The 17,403-nt window shown below is 51.8% G+C and overlaps 1 protein-coding gene across 1 annotated transcript in view; it reads left to right on the forward strand.

Moving 5' to 3' along the window:
- Nucleotides 1-16,560, forward strand: part of BARX2 (BARX homeobox 2) — a 73,073-nt gene extending 56,513 nt beyond the window's left edge. The window contains exons 2-4 of the mRNA XM_058289491.2: nt 2,194-2,494; nt 7,479-7,563; nt 15,532-16,560. Of these exons, the coding sequence (XP_058145474.1) occupies nt 2,194-2,494; nt 7,479-7,563; nt 15,532-15,798 (653 nt within the window). The 3' untranslated portion in view covers nt 15,799-16,560. The remainder of the gene's footprint in view (nt 1-2,193; nt 2,495-7,478; nt 7,564-15,531) is intronic.
- The last annotated feature ends 843 nt before the right edge of the window (nt 16,561-17,403 follow it).

The raw sequence follows: 17,403 nt of genomic DNA on the forward strand, positions 1-17,403 counted from the left end.
TGATCATGACTTTAAAAACGTTTTATTTGAAATAATTTCGAACTCATAGGACAGTTGCAAAAATAAAATAAAAACCCAGGCGGACCGCAAAGCCAAGGGGGGCTTTTGCTCAGGAGACACGTCGGGTTCCTTGGGGGGCGTCAGGCTCTGAGCCGGGCTGGGGTCCTGTGGACGTGGGACCGGGTGCTGCACGGAGAGGCCCTCGCTCTGTGCCTCCTGCCAGGCTCACTTCACAGCCGCAGGGAGGGTAGGGGACCGTTTCGTTACTGCATTCCTTTCATTCAGTTTTTGCTTCCTGTCTAGAATGACGTACACGTAGGAGAGTGAGCTGTAATGCTCCCAGAGTGCCTTGTTCTCTCTGGTATAACTATGTAAGGACTTATTCCAGTAGGTTCTTGAGGGTGTTTACCACATCAAGATTTTGGGGAGTGAGCATTCGTATAGAGGGGATGCAATCTGGAGACAGCTCCTTTTCCGCTGAGGGTGGGACCGGAGCTTCCGCTGGGGATCTGAGCAGTGGGGTAAAGCCAGACCCCTCCGTGCCCCCGAAGCTGCTGCCTTTTCTCCCCTACCCTGTCCCTCTAATGCCCTTAGAAGGACGTCCAGCTTCTTAGAGCTCTGTGTCTCCAAGCCTGGGCTCACGGCTACCACGTTTGTACCCCAGTGACCTGAGGTTCCATGTACTATTTTATGTATACCTATGAATATGTAAAGTGAACGTTTTAAATATTTGGATAAAGTCTTTGTAGTAACTCAGCAAAAAAACCCCACCTAACCAAGCAACAACAACAAAAAAAACTCAGGCAGAGAACTCCAACATGGCCCCTTCTCAGGTACTTTTAACATTTTGCCACCTTTGCCCTATCATTCTGTCCATCCATTGGTCTATCCACCATTCCATCCATCTGCCTATCTGTTTGTCCATCCATCCATCAATCCATCTACCTATCATTTACTGTCTGTCTATATCTATCTATCTATCTATCTATCTATCTATCTATCTATCTATCTATCTATCTATCTATCTATCTATATCTATTTTCTAAATGTTTCTGAGTATACGTTTGTATACATCATGCTCCTTAATACTTCCATATATATTTCCTAAGAACAAGGATATTCACTTATGTAACCACCATAAATACCGCTATTGTGTTCAAGAAATATAATGTTGATATAAAGCCTACAGTCCAAATTACAGTTGTTGTTTTTTTTTTTTTCATATTTCCTAGTAATGTCCTTTTGAGCCTGTATTCCATTAAGGTTGTGGCATTTTAACCTAATGTTGAAAAATGAAAGGAAAGAGTCTTTTACTTGAACTTGAAAGACAAAGTTTTCTTGGACAGAAAAACTACTCTTGCCTTGAAATTCCTAGAGCAGAGACTGCTCCTAACTGGTATGTCTGCTGTCCCCACTCCCTTGCCCACGGCAGACATCATTAATCAACTTCCGCACTCATTCCTCTGCCAAGCTCTGACCCAGCCTCAGAATCCTCCTTGACACAGAAGTGCAGGCTGCCAGTAATAATTGATCTCAGTTCACATGTAAAATACATTCTCTTAGTCCTTCTCTTCTAAATGATGTATCCATGTGGTTCATGATGTGCTGGACTTCAAACCAGAAGAACTTGAATCTGAATCCACTCTTGCCCAGCTGTCCTGGGAGGCAAGTCACCTAACCTCTAGGACTATATCCTCATCTCAGAAATGAGGGAGTTGATTAAATTATTTTAGCATCCGTCCAGCTCTGAAAAATGTGATTCCAGGTTATAGGTCTTCCTCTCCAGAATTCAGGAATATAGGCAGGGATTTTTTTTTTTTAAGCCAGTAGTGGTGTTCAGGAAGTTTTCATATTAAAAACTTATTTGGGATTTCTTCAATATATGTGGCTAGCTTTTCTGACCACTTCTTTTCATCTGCTCAGTCCCGTTGGCCTATGTCTTTGAAACCAGAATTTAGGGATTCTGAAGGAAGAGATTGGGGCGAGTCACAACCAGAGGAATTGCACCTCTTCTTGTCCACGGGGATCGCCCTGTTGTCACGGAGCTGGCTGTGCAGATTGGCATGTCGCCCGCCCGCCCAGCAGAGGTTTAGGTCCCTGGCGGCTTTTCCTCGCCGTCCGCCCCCTGCACTGGATCAGGGGGCGCGCGGGCACCAGCTCCTCCGCTGACCCCGCCGCCTGTTTGTCTTCCAGGGTCCCCTTCCCTGCGGGCGTATCCGCTCCTCTCGGTGATCACCCGGCAGCCCACGGTCATCTCCCACCTGGTCCCCGCGCCCCCGGGGATCGCCCAGGCCCTGTCCTGCCACCCGGGCGCCGAGGCGGCCTCCGCGGAGGCCCCGGGCGCCGAGGCCCTCGCCAGCAGCGAGTCGGAGGCGGAGCAGCCCACGCCGCGGCAGAAGAAACCGCGCCGCAGCAGGACCATCTTCACCGAGCTGCAGCTCATGGGCCTGGAGAAGAAATTCCAGAAGCAGAAGTACCTGTCCACCCCAGACAGGTGAGGACGGGGGGCAGGGGGGGCGAGGGCGCCCCCCCCGCCGGGGCCCACGAGGAGGGGAGGCCCCCTCTGCGCTCAGCGTGGGGGGATCCGCCTGCCGGGGCAGGGGAGTCAGGACCCCAGGCGGGAAGCGAGTCCTTGGCCCCGGGCGACCGGCCCCCAGGGCCCCCTGCCGGTCGCCGTCTCCCTGTTCCAGCTCCGCGCGGGTGGAGTCGAGCACGTGGCTGCCCGGGCTCGCGGCTGGGAAGCGGGTTGGCTTTTCAACGCCAGGCACGCTCAGGATCAGGTGCAGTGGGCCTAAATCTGGAATCGGTCCGTGATCTTCTTAATCTTCTCCCCACCCCCCGAGTCCCAGCTGTCCCAGCAGCGCTGGCCCGGACAGGGCTGGCTTGATGCGGGCCGCCTCAGATGGCTCGGGGACGTGAGGGAGGGTCAGGTCCCAGCCTTCGGCCCAGGCCCCGCCCAGGTGGGGCGGTTTTGAGCCTCGGTCTGAGGCTCTTCCCTTCACCCAGTGTCTTCCCCGCGGACTGGGTCCCGCCGGGGTGTGCGCCTTATCAACGTCCTTCTTCAAGCTCGCTCTGCACGGGGGTGCGCTCCGGCGTCATCCTGTTTATTGGGTCCTTGTTTCTCTTTCTTCGACACCCTGCCCTTGTCCATATCAGAGTCAGCAGGGAGAAAACAGTCAAGGCAATGGAACTCACACCTGTCTATTAAGCTGTTGATTAGCTTCTTTTTTCAAAATGTTTTTAAAAATTTTTATTTTATTTTTTTAAGATTTATTTTGATCTCCCCCCCACCCTCCCCCCCCCACCCCCTGCAGTTCTCTGCTCTTTGTGTCCATTCGCTGTGTGTTCTTCTGTAGTGGAAATCTGTGTTTCTTTGTGCTGCGTCATCGTCTGCTCTCCGTGTGTGCGGTGCCATTCCTGGGCAGGCGGCACTTTCTTTCGCACTGGGCGGCTCTCCTTACGGGGTGCACTCCTGGCGCGTGGGGCTCCCCTCCGCGGGGGACACCCCTGCGTGGCAGGGCACTCCTTGCGCACATCAGCACTGCGCGTGGGCCAGCTCCGCACGGGTCGAGGAGGCCCCGGGTTTGAACCGCGGACCTCCCATGTGGTAGACGGACGCCCTAACCACTGGGCCAAGTCCACCTCCCTTGATTAGCTTTTGATTAAAGTTTAGCGAGAGAGAAGTCTATCGAGGTCACCGACCGGAAGGGCGTTTACTCCTCCAGAGGCTCAGGTAGCCAGTGCTCCCCTAGACGTTGGGCTGAGTGTCCTCTGTCCAGGCATGTGGCAGGGACTGAGGGCCAGAACGTGGTGGACAGAGTTCTACCCTAGAGGAGACCGGGTGGGAAGCCAGTGGCCGCTGCCCGCTCAACAGAGTGGGCTCTTGAGGGGCTCTAGGAGCACAGCTCGAGCTGAGAGAGTCGGTGGCGTGAGGGAGGGCTTCATGGGAAGGAGCTGTTTAAAAGGAGTTTCCCTTCCTAGAGGGAAGGGGCCTTCCCAGCAGGCCTCTGAGGGCTCTGCACGGCGGCTCATCCCCAGCGCGAGGGCGACGGGTGGGTGGGGAAGATCACCTGAGGGGGCGAGAGGGCCCCATTTAGGAGGGACCTTGTGTGCTTGGCTAGCGAAGATGGATTTGTGGTTGAGGCTTTCCGCAGCCACCGAGAGCTGGAGGCGCCGTGACCCATCTGCCTTGTGGAAGAGTCACTGTGGTGCCACCGTAGAGGATTCAGTGTGGTGGGAAGAGAAGGAAAGAGGGCCATTGGCCAGGAGAGAACCCAGCAGTGCTCCTGGCTGGAGTGACGGGGCTGACAGTGGGAACAAGGAGGGAGTAGCTCGGGGAGCAGTGCTGAAGATGGAGTGGACGGAGCTGACGGTGGGGTAAGGCAGAGAGCAGGGCGGGGGGGATTCCGTGGCCCCTCTTTGGGCAGCCCTAGGGCCATCGTTACCTGGAGGTGTAGTGCAGAGGTCAGAAGGTGGAGTGAAGAGGACAGAGTAGGGAAAGAGTGAGTTCCTTTTGGACTTTTGGACTTCCTGCTTTTGGGGTGCTTTTGGGGAGGACAAAGGAATCCGGTCTGTGAATAGGGGACTAAATCAACAGGATTCCCCAGGTACCAAATAGTACCTGCATGTATTTTATGGGGGCATAAAATTGGGGGCATGTATTTTATGCGCCCAACTATACCTGAGAACGTTTATACTTCTGCAGCCAGGTGGAGCGGGCACCCTTATTCTATGAATCGCGCGGCGATGCATCTAAAGGGCTTCAACATGCATGGGTAACATTTCAGGCTTATTTTTTTACAAGTCAGAGACGTGTTTTACAGAAATGCTCAGTCCTTAGAACCCTTGCAGGACTCTCCGGTACCTGCCCGGGGACCTCACCGCCCCACCCCAGGTGACCTCCGTGGAACTGACTCACTGGCCCGGGGAGGAGGAAACCCTCTGGCCGGCACGGAAGCTGCTGCCCGGCCGCCCCCGTCGCCTGCCGCTCCCCTCCATACGTGACCAGCGTCAGGAACACTCCCTCCTCCCACGGCCCTCGCCCGCCTCCTCTTTGTTTGTTTCTCCAGTTTCCTAGGTGACCCCTTTTAAGCGAATCTGCAGGGAAGTGAGAATTTGTAACGGTGGCAGGTAACGAGAGAAAGCTGATGACAGCGAAGCGTGTTTCTCTAGCCAGAGTGAGTCAAGGATGCATTTTTCCCAAGTGAGCCAACCCCGTTCCACTGACTTAGCACCTGATGACCTCAGGTGACCCTGGCCAGGAGAAGCTGGCGGGCTCCAGGAACGCTCCTGTGTCCAGGGAGGTCTGGGCGACCAGAAGTCCGTGGGCAGGCCCCGAGTCATCACTTGTAATGAGTTACTGCTCGGGAAGCAGTGCTGTTAGTGGGAAGAGCTAAGTGTTATTGGCACCGGGACTTTATTAGCTCCAGTCTATCAGTCACTTTCCCTAAAACTGCTGGCTTCCCATAGCTTTTCTCTAGGGACAGCCAGGCAGCAGTGAGTGCAGATTTAAGGCCAGTTCAGAAACTGCTGGAAGGGAGACTCTGATTTTAATATTGGAGTTTTACATTGTGCTCTTCGGTCTGAACAGGGGGACTGGGCAGCTGCACCTGTGAGTGCCAAGAATTCGCCTCTGGCACCCATTGGTGACCCTGATGGGTAGATGTGGTCCATCACTCCGCAGGTGGGGAAAGTTCCAGGTGAAGGACTCACAACACGAGATGCCCCAGGCCTCGGGCTTCTGTGAGATACCGGACCTTAGAGCCGTAGATTGCCAGCCTCAGAAACCTGGGGACCTTCAAAAGGAGGTGATCACTGTTCAAGCTGTGCCAAGGGCGGCTGTCCTTGCTGCTTTAGGTCACACAGCTTCCTCGAGCAGGGCTGGAGCCACAGGGAGGGAGCCAGCACCTGGGGTACTTACAGATACGGTGGTGGCCTCTAGTCCCGGGGTCTGAGGCCGGAAGCATGGCTGGGATGTCCCTTTCCCATTCCACATGCTCGTCTTGGGAGTTTGCTTCTCCCTGCGAGTTATAGTGCCGCCTTTTCTTCACCAAAGACTGTGTAAGCGCTTCCCTTGGACACATCCAGCATGTACAGAAACACGGTGGGAGGGTGAGCCCCTCTACTGCAGGCAGCATAGAGCTCAGATGGGGACTTGAACCGCACTGTAGCCCTTCTCCGGAGTCAAATACCATGAGCCAAAAAACTATTTCTGTCGAGGGCCAGAAGGTAAATATTTTAGGCTTTGTAGGCATATGGTCTCTGCTGCAGCTACTCAAATCTGCCGCTGTAGCATGAAGGTAGCCAGAGATCAAGACCTAAATGAACGGCATGTCTGTGTTCCAATAAAGCTTTATTGACAGAAGCAGGCAGCAGGCAGGATTTTGGCCCGGAGTGTGCCGAGACAGCCTGCTTTTCATTCCAGTGCGGAGCACGGCTCTGCATTCCTGGGAAGTGTGCTGTTGGAGTCGATTGCAGTCACAGAGAGGACCACAGGGTCCCAGGCCATGGGCTGAAGCCCCTGAGGTGCTGACTCGTAGGTATAAGGATTCCCGTTTTAGAGGTGAGAAATCTGAGACCGAGAGAGACGAGGATTTAATGTTTCTTTTGGAACCCGGTGTTGTAACAATTTAGGGCGGCGACAGTGTAGGGAAGGACGGGCACTTCACTGGACATGAAGGAAGGGCAAGATGGCGGTCTAAGCTCCTGCGGTTTAGAGAGGGACGCGGCTTAGAGAACAGCGAGGATTCGGCTTTGTCTGGCTGAGTGGGCGTCTGTGGGAAGGGTGCCTGGGAGACGTAGCCGGTGAGCTCTGGGAGTTCTGGAGGTTTACCCACAGGAGGTGGAACTTGAACTGGATCAGGTTTTTTTTTTTTTTTTTTTAATTTTTATTGAAGTTTATCATTCCTACATGAACGTACATAAACAATAAGTGTATAGTAAACAACAAGTGTATAGTGTATGACGCAGACATTGTATCGGACTCCTGTACATCACCCCACCTCCACCACTTGCACTGTTGTGAAATGTTTGTCACTATGAAAGAGCACCGTCCAACTATTGCTACTAACTAGAGCCTCCAGGGATTAGGGGGCTTTTGAGAAGGCAAAGATGGCTTTCCCTTTTATTTCTAGTTTGGACTTGAGGTCAGAGCCCTCACTTTTTATAAGATCAGAGTGAAGACAGCATCCAAAATAGAACCTTGTCAGGAAGGTCCAGAAATCCTTTCTAGGTCCAGTTTAGACAGTAAACGCTTCTGGGACGAGGATGGCCCCCGGTGGCCTTGGGGCTTTCTCAGCTTCCCAGACAGTTCATCCATAGGGACCTTGGAAGGAAAGGACGGCCGCTTTTGGGAAGAATTGGTTTAAAGGGGGAGGGCCAAGCCTCGGTGGCAAGTGGCCGGCTGGTCAGCAGCACCCCGTCACTGACCGCCCTTCCTCTCCCTCTCCCCTCCTTCCTTTGTGTCTCCTGCCTCCCAGGTTGGACTTGGCTCAGTCGCTGGGACTCACTCAACTGCAAGTGAAGACCTGGTATCAGAATCGCAGGATGAAATGGAAGAAAATGGTAAGCAGGACGAGAGGGAGTCTGGCCCCGCGCTGGGGCACGATGGGACGGATCCTCACCACGGGGGCTGGTGGGCAGGCGGGAGGGACCACTTGGTTCTTTGGGCTCCAGAGGTTCGAAGTTCTTTTATGATGCTGGTTGGAAGGGATGCTGTTGGAACTGTGGAATGAGCCTCCTCCTGACCTGCCTTTCCAAACCAGATGGCTGTTGTTCTTCGTGGTCTCCTTAGGAGTAGAAGAAAGAGCCTCTCAGCTGCTAGTATTGACGCCACCTGCCAGCCTTTGCAGAGCGCTTCCTCCTTCCTCCCACCGGATAGCTAAGAGCAGAATTCAGCTCTCTTGGCTTATGAGGACGTATTAGGCACATCTTTCCTTTTAGCTGGGCGCCCTCTGATGCAAGATTCTCAAACCTTAGTGGGCATCAGAGTCATCCACGTAGCAGGTTCAAGTGTGGAACTCGAGGCCCCACCCCAGGATTCTGATGCTGGGGATGGGAATATGCCCGTTCAACAAGGACGCTCAGCTTACGGTCCCCACCCCCCTTTGGAAATCACTTTTAAATACATATTTCCCGAAGTAGTTGAGCCGTTCATTGCTCAGGTTTGTCAGCCTCAAGGGGCAAGACCAGGGAGAGTTGAGGGGCGGTGATGAGGGGGAGGAGAACTGCAGGTGCCGCCCTGCCGTCTGTGCAGGTCTTCCTCACACCTCACGCCCCCCCGACCGGCCCTTCTGCTCTCCGTGGACCCGAGTTCCAGGCCTAACCGGATGACATTCCATTTGCTAAACTGGCTGGTCATGAGCCTTATAGCACCTGGTATTTCAAGAACAGGGGAACAAAAAGTTAATGCTTTTTGAAAGTGTTTTGAAATCTTGAGTTCTTGCCATTTCTTACGATTGCCAGAGGGAAGAAAGGGAAATGAATATTAATGGGGGAAAATTGGAAGAAAAAGTCAACCGGTAGCATTTATTATTTACATGCCAGAAAGGAGTCGTGGGCAAATCTCATAATTTCCTCTGGGAGGACCTGCCCCCTGAGATGGAAGGGTTTTCAAACGGAGCCGACTTGGCTCCTCAAGGCTCATGGCATGAAGCAGAGATGGCAATTTGCATGTGCTAACACACACACACACACACACACATTGCATGAATCAACAAATACACATCGAGTGCCTCTTGTGAACCGAGCTCTGCCCTATGTCATGGGAAGTAAAGAAATGAAATCTAATGCCGGCCTTCTTGGAATTCACGGTGTGGTTGGAGAAGTGTGGCCTGGAAGGAGATGGCTCAGAAGGACGTTGTAATTAAGTGCTGGGTGGGATATTATGGACCTGTAAGTCCATAGGAGTTCAGAGGCTCGGTCCTGGGGAAGGCAGCGAGCAGAAACGGAAGCTGAAGAACGAAATGGGATTCAATTAAATATATGCCCACTCCAGAAACTGCAGGGAACCTTTTGGGGGAATTGGTCTCTAAAAGAAACTGATTTGGGGAGCAGAAACCCTGGGCTGCGTTCCTCAACCTGGCTAACGTTGGGCAAGTCCCTTCACTGCTTTCTGTGCAAGTTTCACCGCCCACCTCCTTCCTCATCCATCGCCATCATCGAATCAGGGCCTGCTGAGTGGCAGGGGCATTGTTGGGATCGGTTATCAGCCATCTTTCCATGAGTCAGATGATTAACGAGTTGACAGGCTGCCATCCCCTCGACACCGCCCAGCCTCCGCAGGGCAACGCGGGTGCCTCTGCCCGTGACATCACTTGTTTTTCACCGGCCTCTGCGCTGCCAGCACAACTGTGGGCCGGTTATTGCTGGTTACCAAGGCTGCGGCAGGTGGAATGGAAGTCGCTCTGTGATGCACCTTGGAGAGACTTCAGCAGGCCGTCCAGTGCACTTTTGCAACTGCTGGCTGAGCGCTGCGTTCACTAGGCAGTGGAGATGCAGAGGTCAGACGCGACCCCATCCATGAAAGGCCCTCAGTCGAGGGCGAGAGCCACCTTTCTCTAGGGCAACGGCTAGAGCTCTTGCAGGGTGCAGAATCAATCGAACAGGAAGGACAGCTTCACGGAGGAGGTGACACCTGCATGGGTGTTAGAGGATGAGTAGGAATTTCTCAAGTGAAGGTGGGAAAGAGATTGCAGGCAGAAGGCCGAGACAGAAGGATGTGGGGGGAGTGAGAGGACCCCAGAGGAGGCCAGAGCTAAAATGGGTGCAGTGGATTTGGTGGTGGGCCCGAATTCTGACTCCCTCGGCGCAGCAAGGCGTGACTGGGATCCTGCTCTCTTTGTCCATTTCTCCTGGTAAAACTCTTTCAAGGCTATCTCTTCAGGTATTGGGGAGGAAAAGAAAAAAAAAAAATTGGGTAATAAAGATGTCTTGAGGCCAATAACCTAATTGGAACTGGAAAAAGATTAGCATTCAGTTCTCAAGAGTTATTCACAGAGCTTCCAAGGCCGTGGTTGCCAAAACCAAGATAGCATCTCGGACTAGTTTTTACCGGTCAGCGTTTGTAACCTGTAGCGGGGCTGGGTAAATTTAATCTTGCGCAGGAGTCGGGGCTCACCCTGTCTTCCAGGTCTGTTGGCTTTAGTTCCAGTAGGATCCACAGGGTTTCACAACGGGCTGACAGTGGCCTTGCTGAGCTCTAAAATGAAATTTCCCTTCTGCTGGAAGATCCAAGCAGACGCCCCCATTCTTCTCCCAGTCACAGAACTGGGTGGGCCGCCCACCAAAGACCATAATTATCTTTCACACTCCAAGTCTCCAGGTGGTCAGCTGTTCCATGAAATGGCTACCAGTTGCTAGCTGGTAGCTGGTCAGGTTACCTAAGCTCTGTGTATTGGTATCCTCACGGATGAAATGCAGAATGTCTCTGTAAGATGCTTAGAGCCTGGTACGCAGCTGGGAAATGTTAGCTACTCTTCTTCTCCATTTACTGAGCCACAAAATTCACGTCTCCAGAGAATCCAGACTTTTGGAGGCTGGGATCGGTTAGCTGAATGTGGATTCTACAGGTTTCTGGGACTCGGGGCTCTCCTTTGGGTGAAGGACATTCCTGAGGCGTTTCCTTCTCTTACCAGAGCTTCGCCATTCCTGGCCCTCTCCAGGCAGGGCCTGACTTCGGGCCACGCCGAGCGCGGCGGTCGGTCCCAGGCCGCGGGAGGCCGCTGCTGGCCTCTGAGAGCAGCGCTCTGCTGGGAGGAGACTCGTGCCGGGGAGCCCCAACTTGTTTCTCAGGCTTTGGAGGGATAGACTTCCCCGTTCCACACACTCGAGGAAGGGACAAGGGGGAGTGTGTCTCCCACCCGGGGTCTGCTGGGGGCCCGGGCCACGGCCCGTCAACGCCAGCAGCAGCAATGGAGCAGCAGCGGCCCTTTTTACGTGTGCCTCACGGCCCTGTGGGAGGCATCCAGGGAAGACCAGGGGAAGATCTGGGCAGGGGGTCCGAGTTCGAAGCCCAGCGCCGCCGCTGGCTCGCGCGGAGGCCCTGACTAATGAGTCGCTTCTTGTTGGAGCGGGAAGATGGTCGATGGTCTCTGCCTGTGCTGACCTCTCTGGCCAAATGGCCCCGCTCCCCAGTGTCCTGTCAGCCCCTCCGAAAAGGAGCAGAAGGCCCTGTCTATGGCCTCAGTCAGCGGACGTTTGGGGGCCAGCTGTGGAGTGTCGAGGAGGGCGGCCGGCGGGCAGGGGGGCTGTTCGAGCGTGCCCCCTCGCCTTTCTGGGCTGAGGGCACCAAATTGGCCCCAGGAGTAGTTGAGGAGGAGGGGTCCTCCAGGCAGGGGGCGTGTGTGAACGCGCAGGCCCCGGTGAAGGGGGCTTGTGGGGTCATTTCACATTCAGATGTGCCGGGGGCCAGAGGTCAGACGCTGAAGGAGCCGAGGGGGTAGTTCTCCCTGCCCTCATTCCTGCTCGTGCTGGCATGAGGTGTTCCATTTAGACATGGTTTGATGGTTGAGGTTCTCCGTGTGCTGCAGGAGAACAGCCAGCTGGGGGCTTTCCAGGCTGCTGGGTGGTGATTTCTCATTGCCTGGGCTGGACCTTCTTTTGTCAATTAGGTGGCCTCCTTAGACCTGCCCTCCTAAAACGTTATTACTATATGGGGCAATGTGATTTTGTATAATCTTTTTTTTTCCATGGCGAGTGGAGCAGCTTTCAACATGTAAATTCAATCCATCTTGGCACATTTCGAAAGCTGGCGTGTAGACTGAAATCAAGATCAGATACTGGCTTGTGTAGAAATGAACATAGGAATGTCTTCTCCCCTGAAGGGGATTCTGTCGGTATCCGTATCTCCTTAAAGGTCCTTTTTAAGCATCAGTGTATTAGCTGTTTGGGCAAGAAGTACAGGGACCGAGCAGGTTCCCAGCTAAAAGAAGGTGTTCATTGAGGCAAGGACTTAATATGTTGTTTTCCACACCTCATATGTAAAAATCAACTCAAAATGGATGAACACCCAAAATGTAAGAGCTAAATCTATAACAGTCTTGGAAGAAAATTTAAGAGTAAATCTTCATGACCATGTCCTACATGTTGACCCCAAAATAGATAAATGGTGCCTCATCAAAATTAAAAAAACTTCTGTACTGCAAAAGATCCCATCAAGAAGGTGAAAAGACCACCCATAGAATGGGAGAAAATATTTGCAAATCTTATATCTGATAAGGAACTTGTATCTGGAATATATCAACAAAAAAACTCTTACAACTCGATAATAAAAAATACAGCCTGATTGAAAAATGAGGAAAGGATCTGGAGAGATGTTTTTCCAAGGAGGAAGTACAAGAGGAGAATAAGCATGTGATAAGATGCTAACCATCACTATATAACACTGAAATGCAAATTAAAGCCACAGTAAATTTCTGCATCACATCCATGGGAATGGCGATAGAAAGATAGATTGTGTGTTGTGTGCCGACAAGGATGTGGAGAACTGGAGCCTCACGCACTGTTGGTTGGAATGTAAAATGGTACTGCTGCTTTAGAAAACACTCCAGAAATTGCTCAAAAAGTTAAACATAGATTTACCATATGGCCCAGCAATTCTACTCCTAGGTACATAGACCCAAGAGAACTGAAAACATATGTTCACACAAAAAACATGTAAACAACAGTTTATGGCGGTATTATTCATGCTGGTCCCACAGTAGAAACAATGCAGATGTCCATCAACGGACGAATGGAAAAACCAGATGAAATATTTCTATACAATGGAATATTATTCAACAATAAAAAGGAATCAGGAATGAAGTGCTGATACATGCTACAACGTGGATGAACCTTGAAAACATGATGCGAAGTGAAAGAAGCAAGGAAAGACCAGCTACTTTATGATTCCATTTCTGTGAAATGTCCAGAACAGGCAAATCTAGCTCTGTGGCTGCCTAGGGCTGGGCTTCGGTTTGGGGCATCGGGGAGAACCGAAAAGCAACTGCTAATGGGCTTCCTTTTGGGTGATGAAAATGTCCTAAGATTGCGTTGCGATGTTGCCCAACTGTGTGAATATACTGACACCATTGAACTGCACACTTTAAATGAATGAGGTGCATGGCATGTGAATTGAATCTCAATAAAGTGGTTAAAAAAAGAACTTACCATTTGAGGAGATACTGCATTCTTTTAAAATTCAGCACTTGGGGGGTCTTTGCTGCTTGCTTTTAAAGGAAAGAGATATTGTTGGTATTTAGTGAGTGCCCTGGAAGTTAGTGAGACATTAGATACATGGAGCACAGAACAAAGGATTTGCCTTCAAGGAGCTTATTTTCAAATGGGGAAGGCAGGATTAAGTTAGGTATGTAGGTACCAAAAATACATCCCGCCCCTAGGTTCTGCTGCAGCCTTCTCATTGGCTGCCCGGAAAATCAGCAAGCACACCTGAGCTCTTCCAAAGTAAAATAAACATCTTTTTTTTAATAAGGTTTTTTTCCCCCCCTAAGATTTGTTTTATTTGTTTCTCCTCTGACCCCGTTCCACCCGTTTTCTGCTCTCTGTGTCCACTTGCTGTGTGTTCTTCTTTGTCTGCTTGTGTTCCCATGAGGCGGCTCTGGGAACCGATCCTGGGACCTTCTGGAGTGGGAGTGAGGCGATTACTCTCTTGTACCACCTTAACTCCCTGTTCTGCTGCATCTTCTTATTTTCTCTCCTCTCTTTCCCTTGTTGCATCATCTTGCTGCACCAGCTCTCCATGTGGGCTGCACACATGTGCTGGGCAGTTTTCCCACACTTGGCCACGTGGGCCATCTCGCCACGTGGGCCATCTCGCCCTCACCAGGAGGCCCTGAGCCTTGAACCCTGCGCCTCCTGTATGGTAGACGGGAGCCCAGTTGGTTGGGCTACATCCGTTTCCCCCCATGTCTTTTGAATCCTCCCTGCCTACTTCATGGGGTTTGTATATGGATCACTAACTTCGATACTAGGCCTGAAAGTCCTTTGACGTCCGTGAAGGCCATTCCGGGGGCTTACTGTTACTTGGCTCTCTCTGACCTCTTGGAAAGTTATTTTGAGAAAGACACAGCTGTGTGCAGAGGCAGAGCGTGTGTACGAGAGAATAGGTGACAGCAGTAGTCTATGAGCGTGGGGTGCCCATGGTGGGGGGCATTTAACTTTACCGTGGGGGTCAGGGAATGCCTCCCAGGAGAAGTGCTGACCAGCCGAGTTAGCCAGCCGGGGAGGGTGGGGGGCGCCTTCTGGGCAGAGGGGAGAGAGATCACAGGCACGCTCAGCTCCCACCACGGCAAGCCTGGCCGACGGGGCCAAGGCCAGCTTTGTGTTCAAGGAGTTTCTCTCAGCAGTGGGGAGAAAACGACGTGGTTTCATGACACAGGGAACGGGTGGTAGCTGCCCTTTATTGAGTGTCCTCTAGGTCTCAGAAAAACGCTGTCGTCTCTCTGGTCACCCTGTGAGATGAGGTATTTTTATCCTTTTTACAGATTGGGAAACTGAGGCTCAGGGTCTTTAAAGGACTTTCCCAAAGACAAAGCTGACAAGTGGCAGAGCTGGAATTTAATCTAGTTTTTCTGCCTTCAAAGTTAGAACTCTTTCTACTGTGCTGTACTGCTTCACTGAACAATACTAGACAATAGGTTTTGTAACATCTTTCCTCTGATGATAGAAATGCTTACATGTGATCATGACTGAAAATTTAGAAAATGCAGAAAATCATTAAAAAAAATTAATTATTCATGATCCTGACCCTGTAAACAAGGTGATGTCTAGTCTTCTGGCCTCCAAACTAGGTTAGGCTGTTTTATAACCTGTTTTTCATGGAAAGTATATTACTGCTATTTCCCATGTCATTAAATATCTCTTGTATGATAATTGCAATGATTATACACTATTATTGTCTCGATACACTACAATTATCCAGTCACATGACTGAACTTTGGGGGTTCCTTGCCGCCCCCCCTCCCCTACTTTGTGCTGTTATAACTGATAGTGTGATGAACTTTTTTTGCAGATCAAAAGATTGTCTAAATCATTGGTGATTTCCTTGGGCTAAATTTTTAGAAGCGGAATTCCCTGTCAAAAAGAACATGTGTGTTTGAAGGCTTTCCGCTTGGATTCTTAGATTGCCCTTTGGAAAGGTTCTACCGGTTTCACTTCTACCTAAAGCACGAGTGTTCCTTTTCTCCCATACCGCAGATAGTTGTCTTTTTCTTTTAACTTTACCAAGTGGATAGTTAGCACTTGAATCGTTTAGTTTTCATTTCTTTGCTCATTGTTGAAGGTGAACTTCTTAGGTGATTATTATCATTTCTTAAAATGTCAAAATATGTGCTATTAACCCAAGGTGTGTTGAGTATTTAAAGGATGAAGAAGTCTTTGTAGGCCAGGGTGATGGGCGGAGAGTGCTTTTCACTCAGCCCTGTGCCTTCTCTGCTGGGAAGGAATCGCCTAGATGCCGGGGGTTTTACCAGGGGGTGGGAATGCGGAGGGGTGAAGCTGTCTCTTCTGTTTCATAACTGTTTCTCTCCCACGTAGGTTCTTAAAGGTGGGCAGGAAGCACCCACAAAGCCCAAAGGCCGCCCCAAGAAGAACTCCATCCCCACATCAGAGGAGATCGAAGCAGAAGAGAAGATGAACAGCCAGACCCAGAGCCAGGCCTGCCCGGAGCCGTCGGAGGGAGGGGACGGGCTCTGTGACCTGCAGGAGCCAGAAGCTCACAGGGTCCCCCTCGACAGGGCAGAGCCCCCAGGCCAGCCCCAGGAGTTGCCCATAGCCTCTTTGGACCCCCTGCCATCAAGCTAAAACCAGGCTCCTTTGAAATCAGGGGGGAAGGGGAAGATTGGGAAGAAGGGAAGAGAGAAGAGGCAGGGAGAAGAAGAAGAGAAACACCTCCAAAGACTTTAAAGCCTGGCCAACTTGGGGCCGGGAGGTCCACCCAGCACTTCCCACCACGGTTCGAGGGGGCGTGCTCCTCGCAAGCGTTGGATGAAGACTTGCTGGTCTTGGCCTTTCTCTTACTGGAAGGCTGCTTGTGCCAAGGGACCCCCTCCGCTGAGGGAGGCGGCCCCAGGGTTTGGGGAGACGACGGTGCGGCTGGATCCAAGAGCTCTGCCTGTATTGCGAGCCCCAGCCTGGCACCGGTGTGGGATTGCTCCAGCCCTTTCCTCCGCAGCCTCTGGGCAGTCACTAAAGCAGAGCCCCATGGAGGGACTTGGGCATCGGGCCTGAGATTCTTGCTGACCAGCACTTATTTCTGTAGTTTTAAAAAGAGAATTTAACATTTTTGGTTGGTTGTTTTTTTGCAGGGGGTGGTTAGTGAGGGTGGGCGGAAAAAAAAAAAGAGTTGGGGGAAGGGGAATCTGAGTTGTTAGAGTTGTTTCCAAATAAAGTTTGTGTGTGTTTGAAGATACGTGTGCCTTTATACCCGTTACAAAGTGGTCGGGGGACCTGAGAACAGGTAAGCCTGGTTTTCCTTGCTTCATTGAGTTGCCGTCCCTGAAGCTGCCACGCAGATATGTCAAGATAACTTTTATTTTTCAATTAAAAGTAAATATTTTAAAAGGAGAGGGTCTCTTGTTTCTTTGGGGAGTCCTGAGCGGGTCCTGTGAAAAGAGAGACGAGGCGAGGTGGCTGGGCCCCTGCCCCTTCCTTTCCCATCTCTCCACTAAGCTGGGGCCAGGCCGCGGGTCTGCAGACCGCTCTGCAGTGCAGCGGAAGAGGTGCCGGGGCTCCTCGGGCCTAGAGGAGCTGAGGAGGGGGCTCTGCCCACAGCCTTCCCCTCTGGCCTCATCCCACTGGCCCCACAGTCCGCTGCTTTAAATTGGGGGCTCCCAGTTTTCAAAATCGTTGACTTTTTGGAAGAGGTCCTAAGGGTTCCGGTGTCCAAACTATATAAAAAAGAAGTTGTGCTTCCACCTCTACGTCCTCTATTTCCCCCCGGCCCCGTATTATGTCACCGATTGTCTTACAGGTTTAGTTGTTTAGTCTTCTCTATCTCTTCTATTGCACATCCATTCGCACGACGGGCCATGCAGATTTAACAAAAGAAGATTCCAGAATGGCTGGGCTCGATGTGCTGTGCGATTTTAATTTTAAAACGGAGTCCCACCCACTCTCAGTAGAACCAGCCCAAGGGTCGGCTCCAGCTTTCCTAAAAGGGGCCCCTGAGCCTGGCGTTGGTAGTAGACTTCGGAGGCAGGCTGACCCCCGTGGCGGAGCCCACAGGCGTGCCTCTTGGAGAGCGTTTCCCTGGCAGGCTCGTGGGGTGTGGCAAGTTGGGGACCCAGTGCCTCGTGGCCCGATGGCGGGTGCAGAGAGCACAGCCTTTCGGTAGTGGCCTTGGCTGGCAAGGAGCCCTCGCCACGCGTTCTGCCATTCATTTCAGAGCTAACCGCGGTTGGTCTGATT

Source organism: Dasypus novemcinctus, chromosome 27 (assembly GCF_030445035.2).
Source record: "Dasypus novemcinctus isolate mDasNov1 chromosome 27, mDasNov1.1.hap2, whole genome shotgun sequence".
Taxonomy (NCBI): Eukaryota; Metazoa; Chordata; class Mammalia; order Cingulata; family Dasypodidae; genus Dasypus; species Dasypus novemcinctus.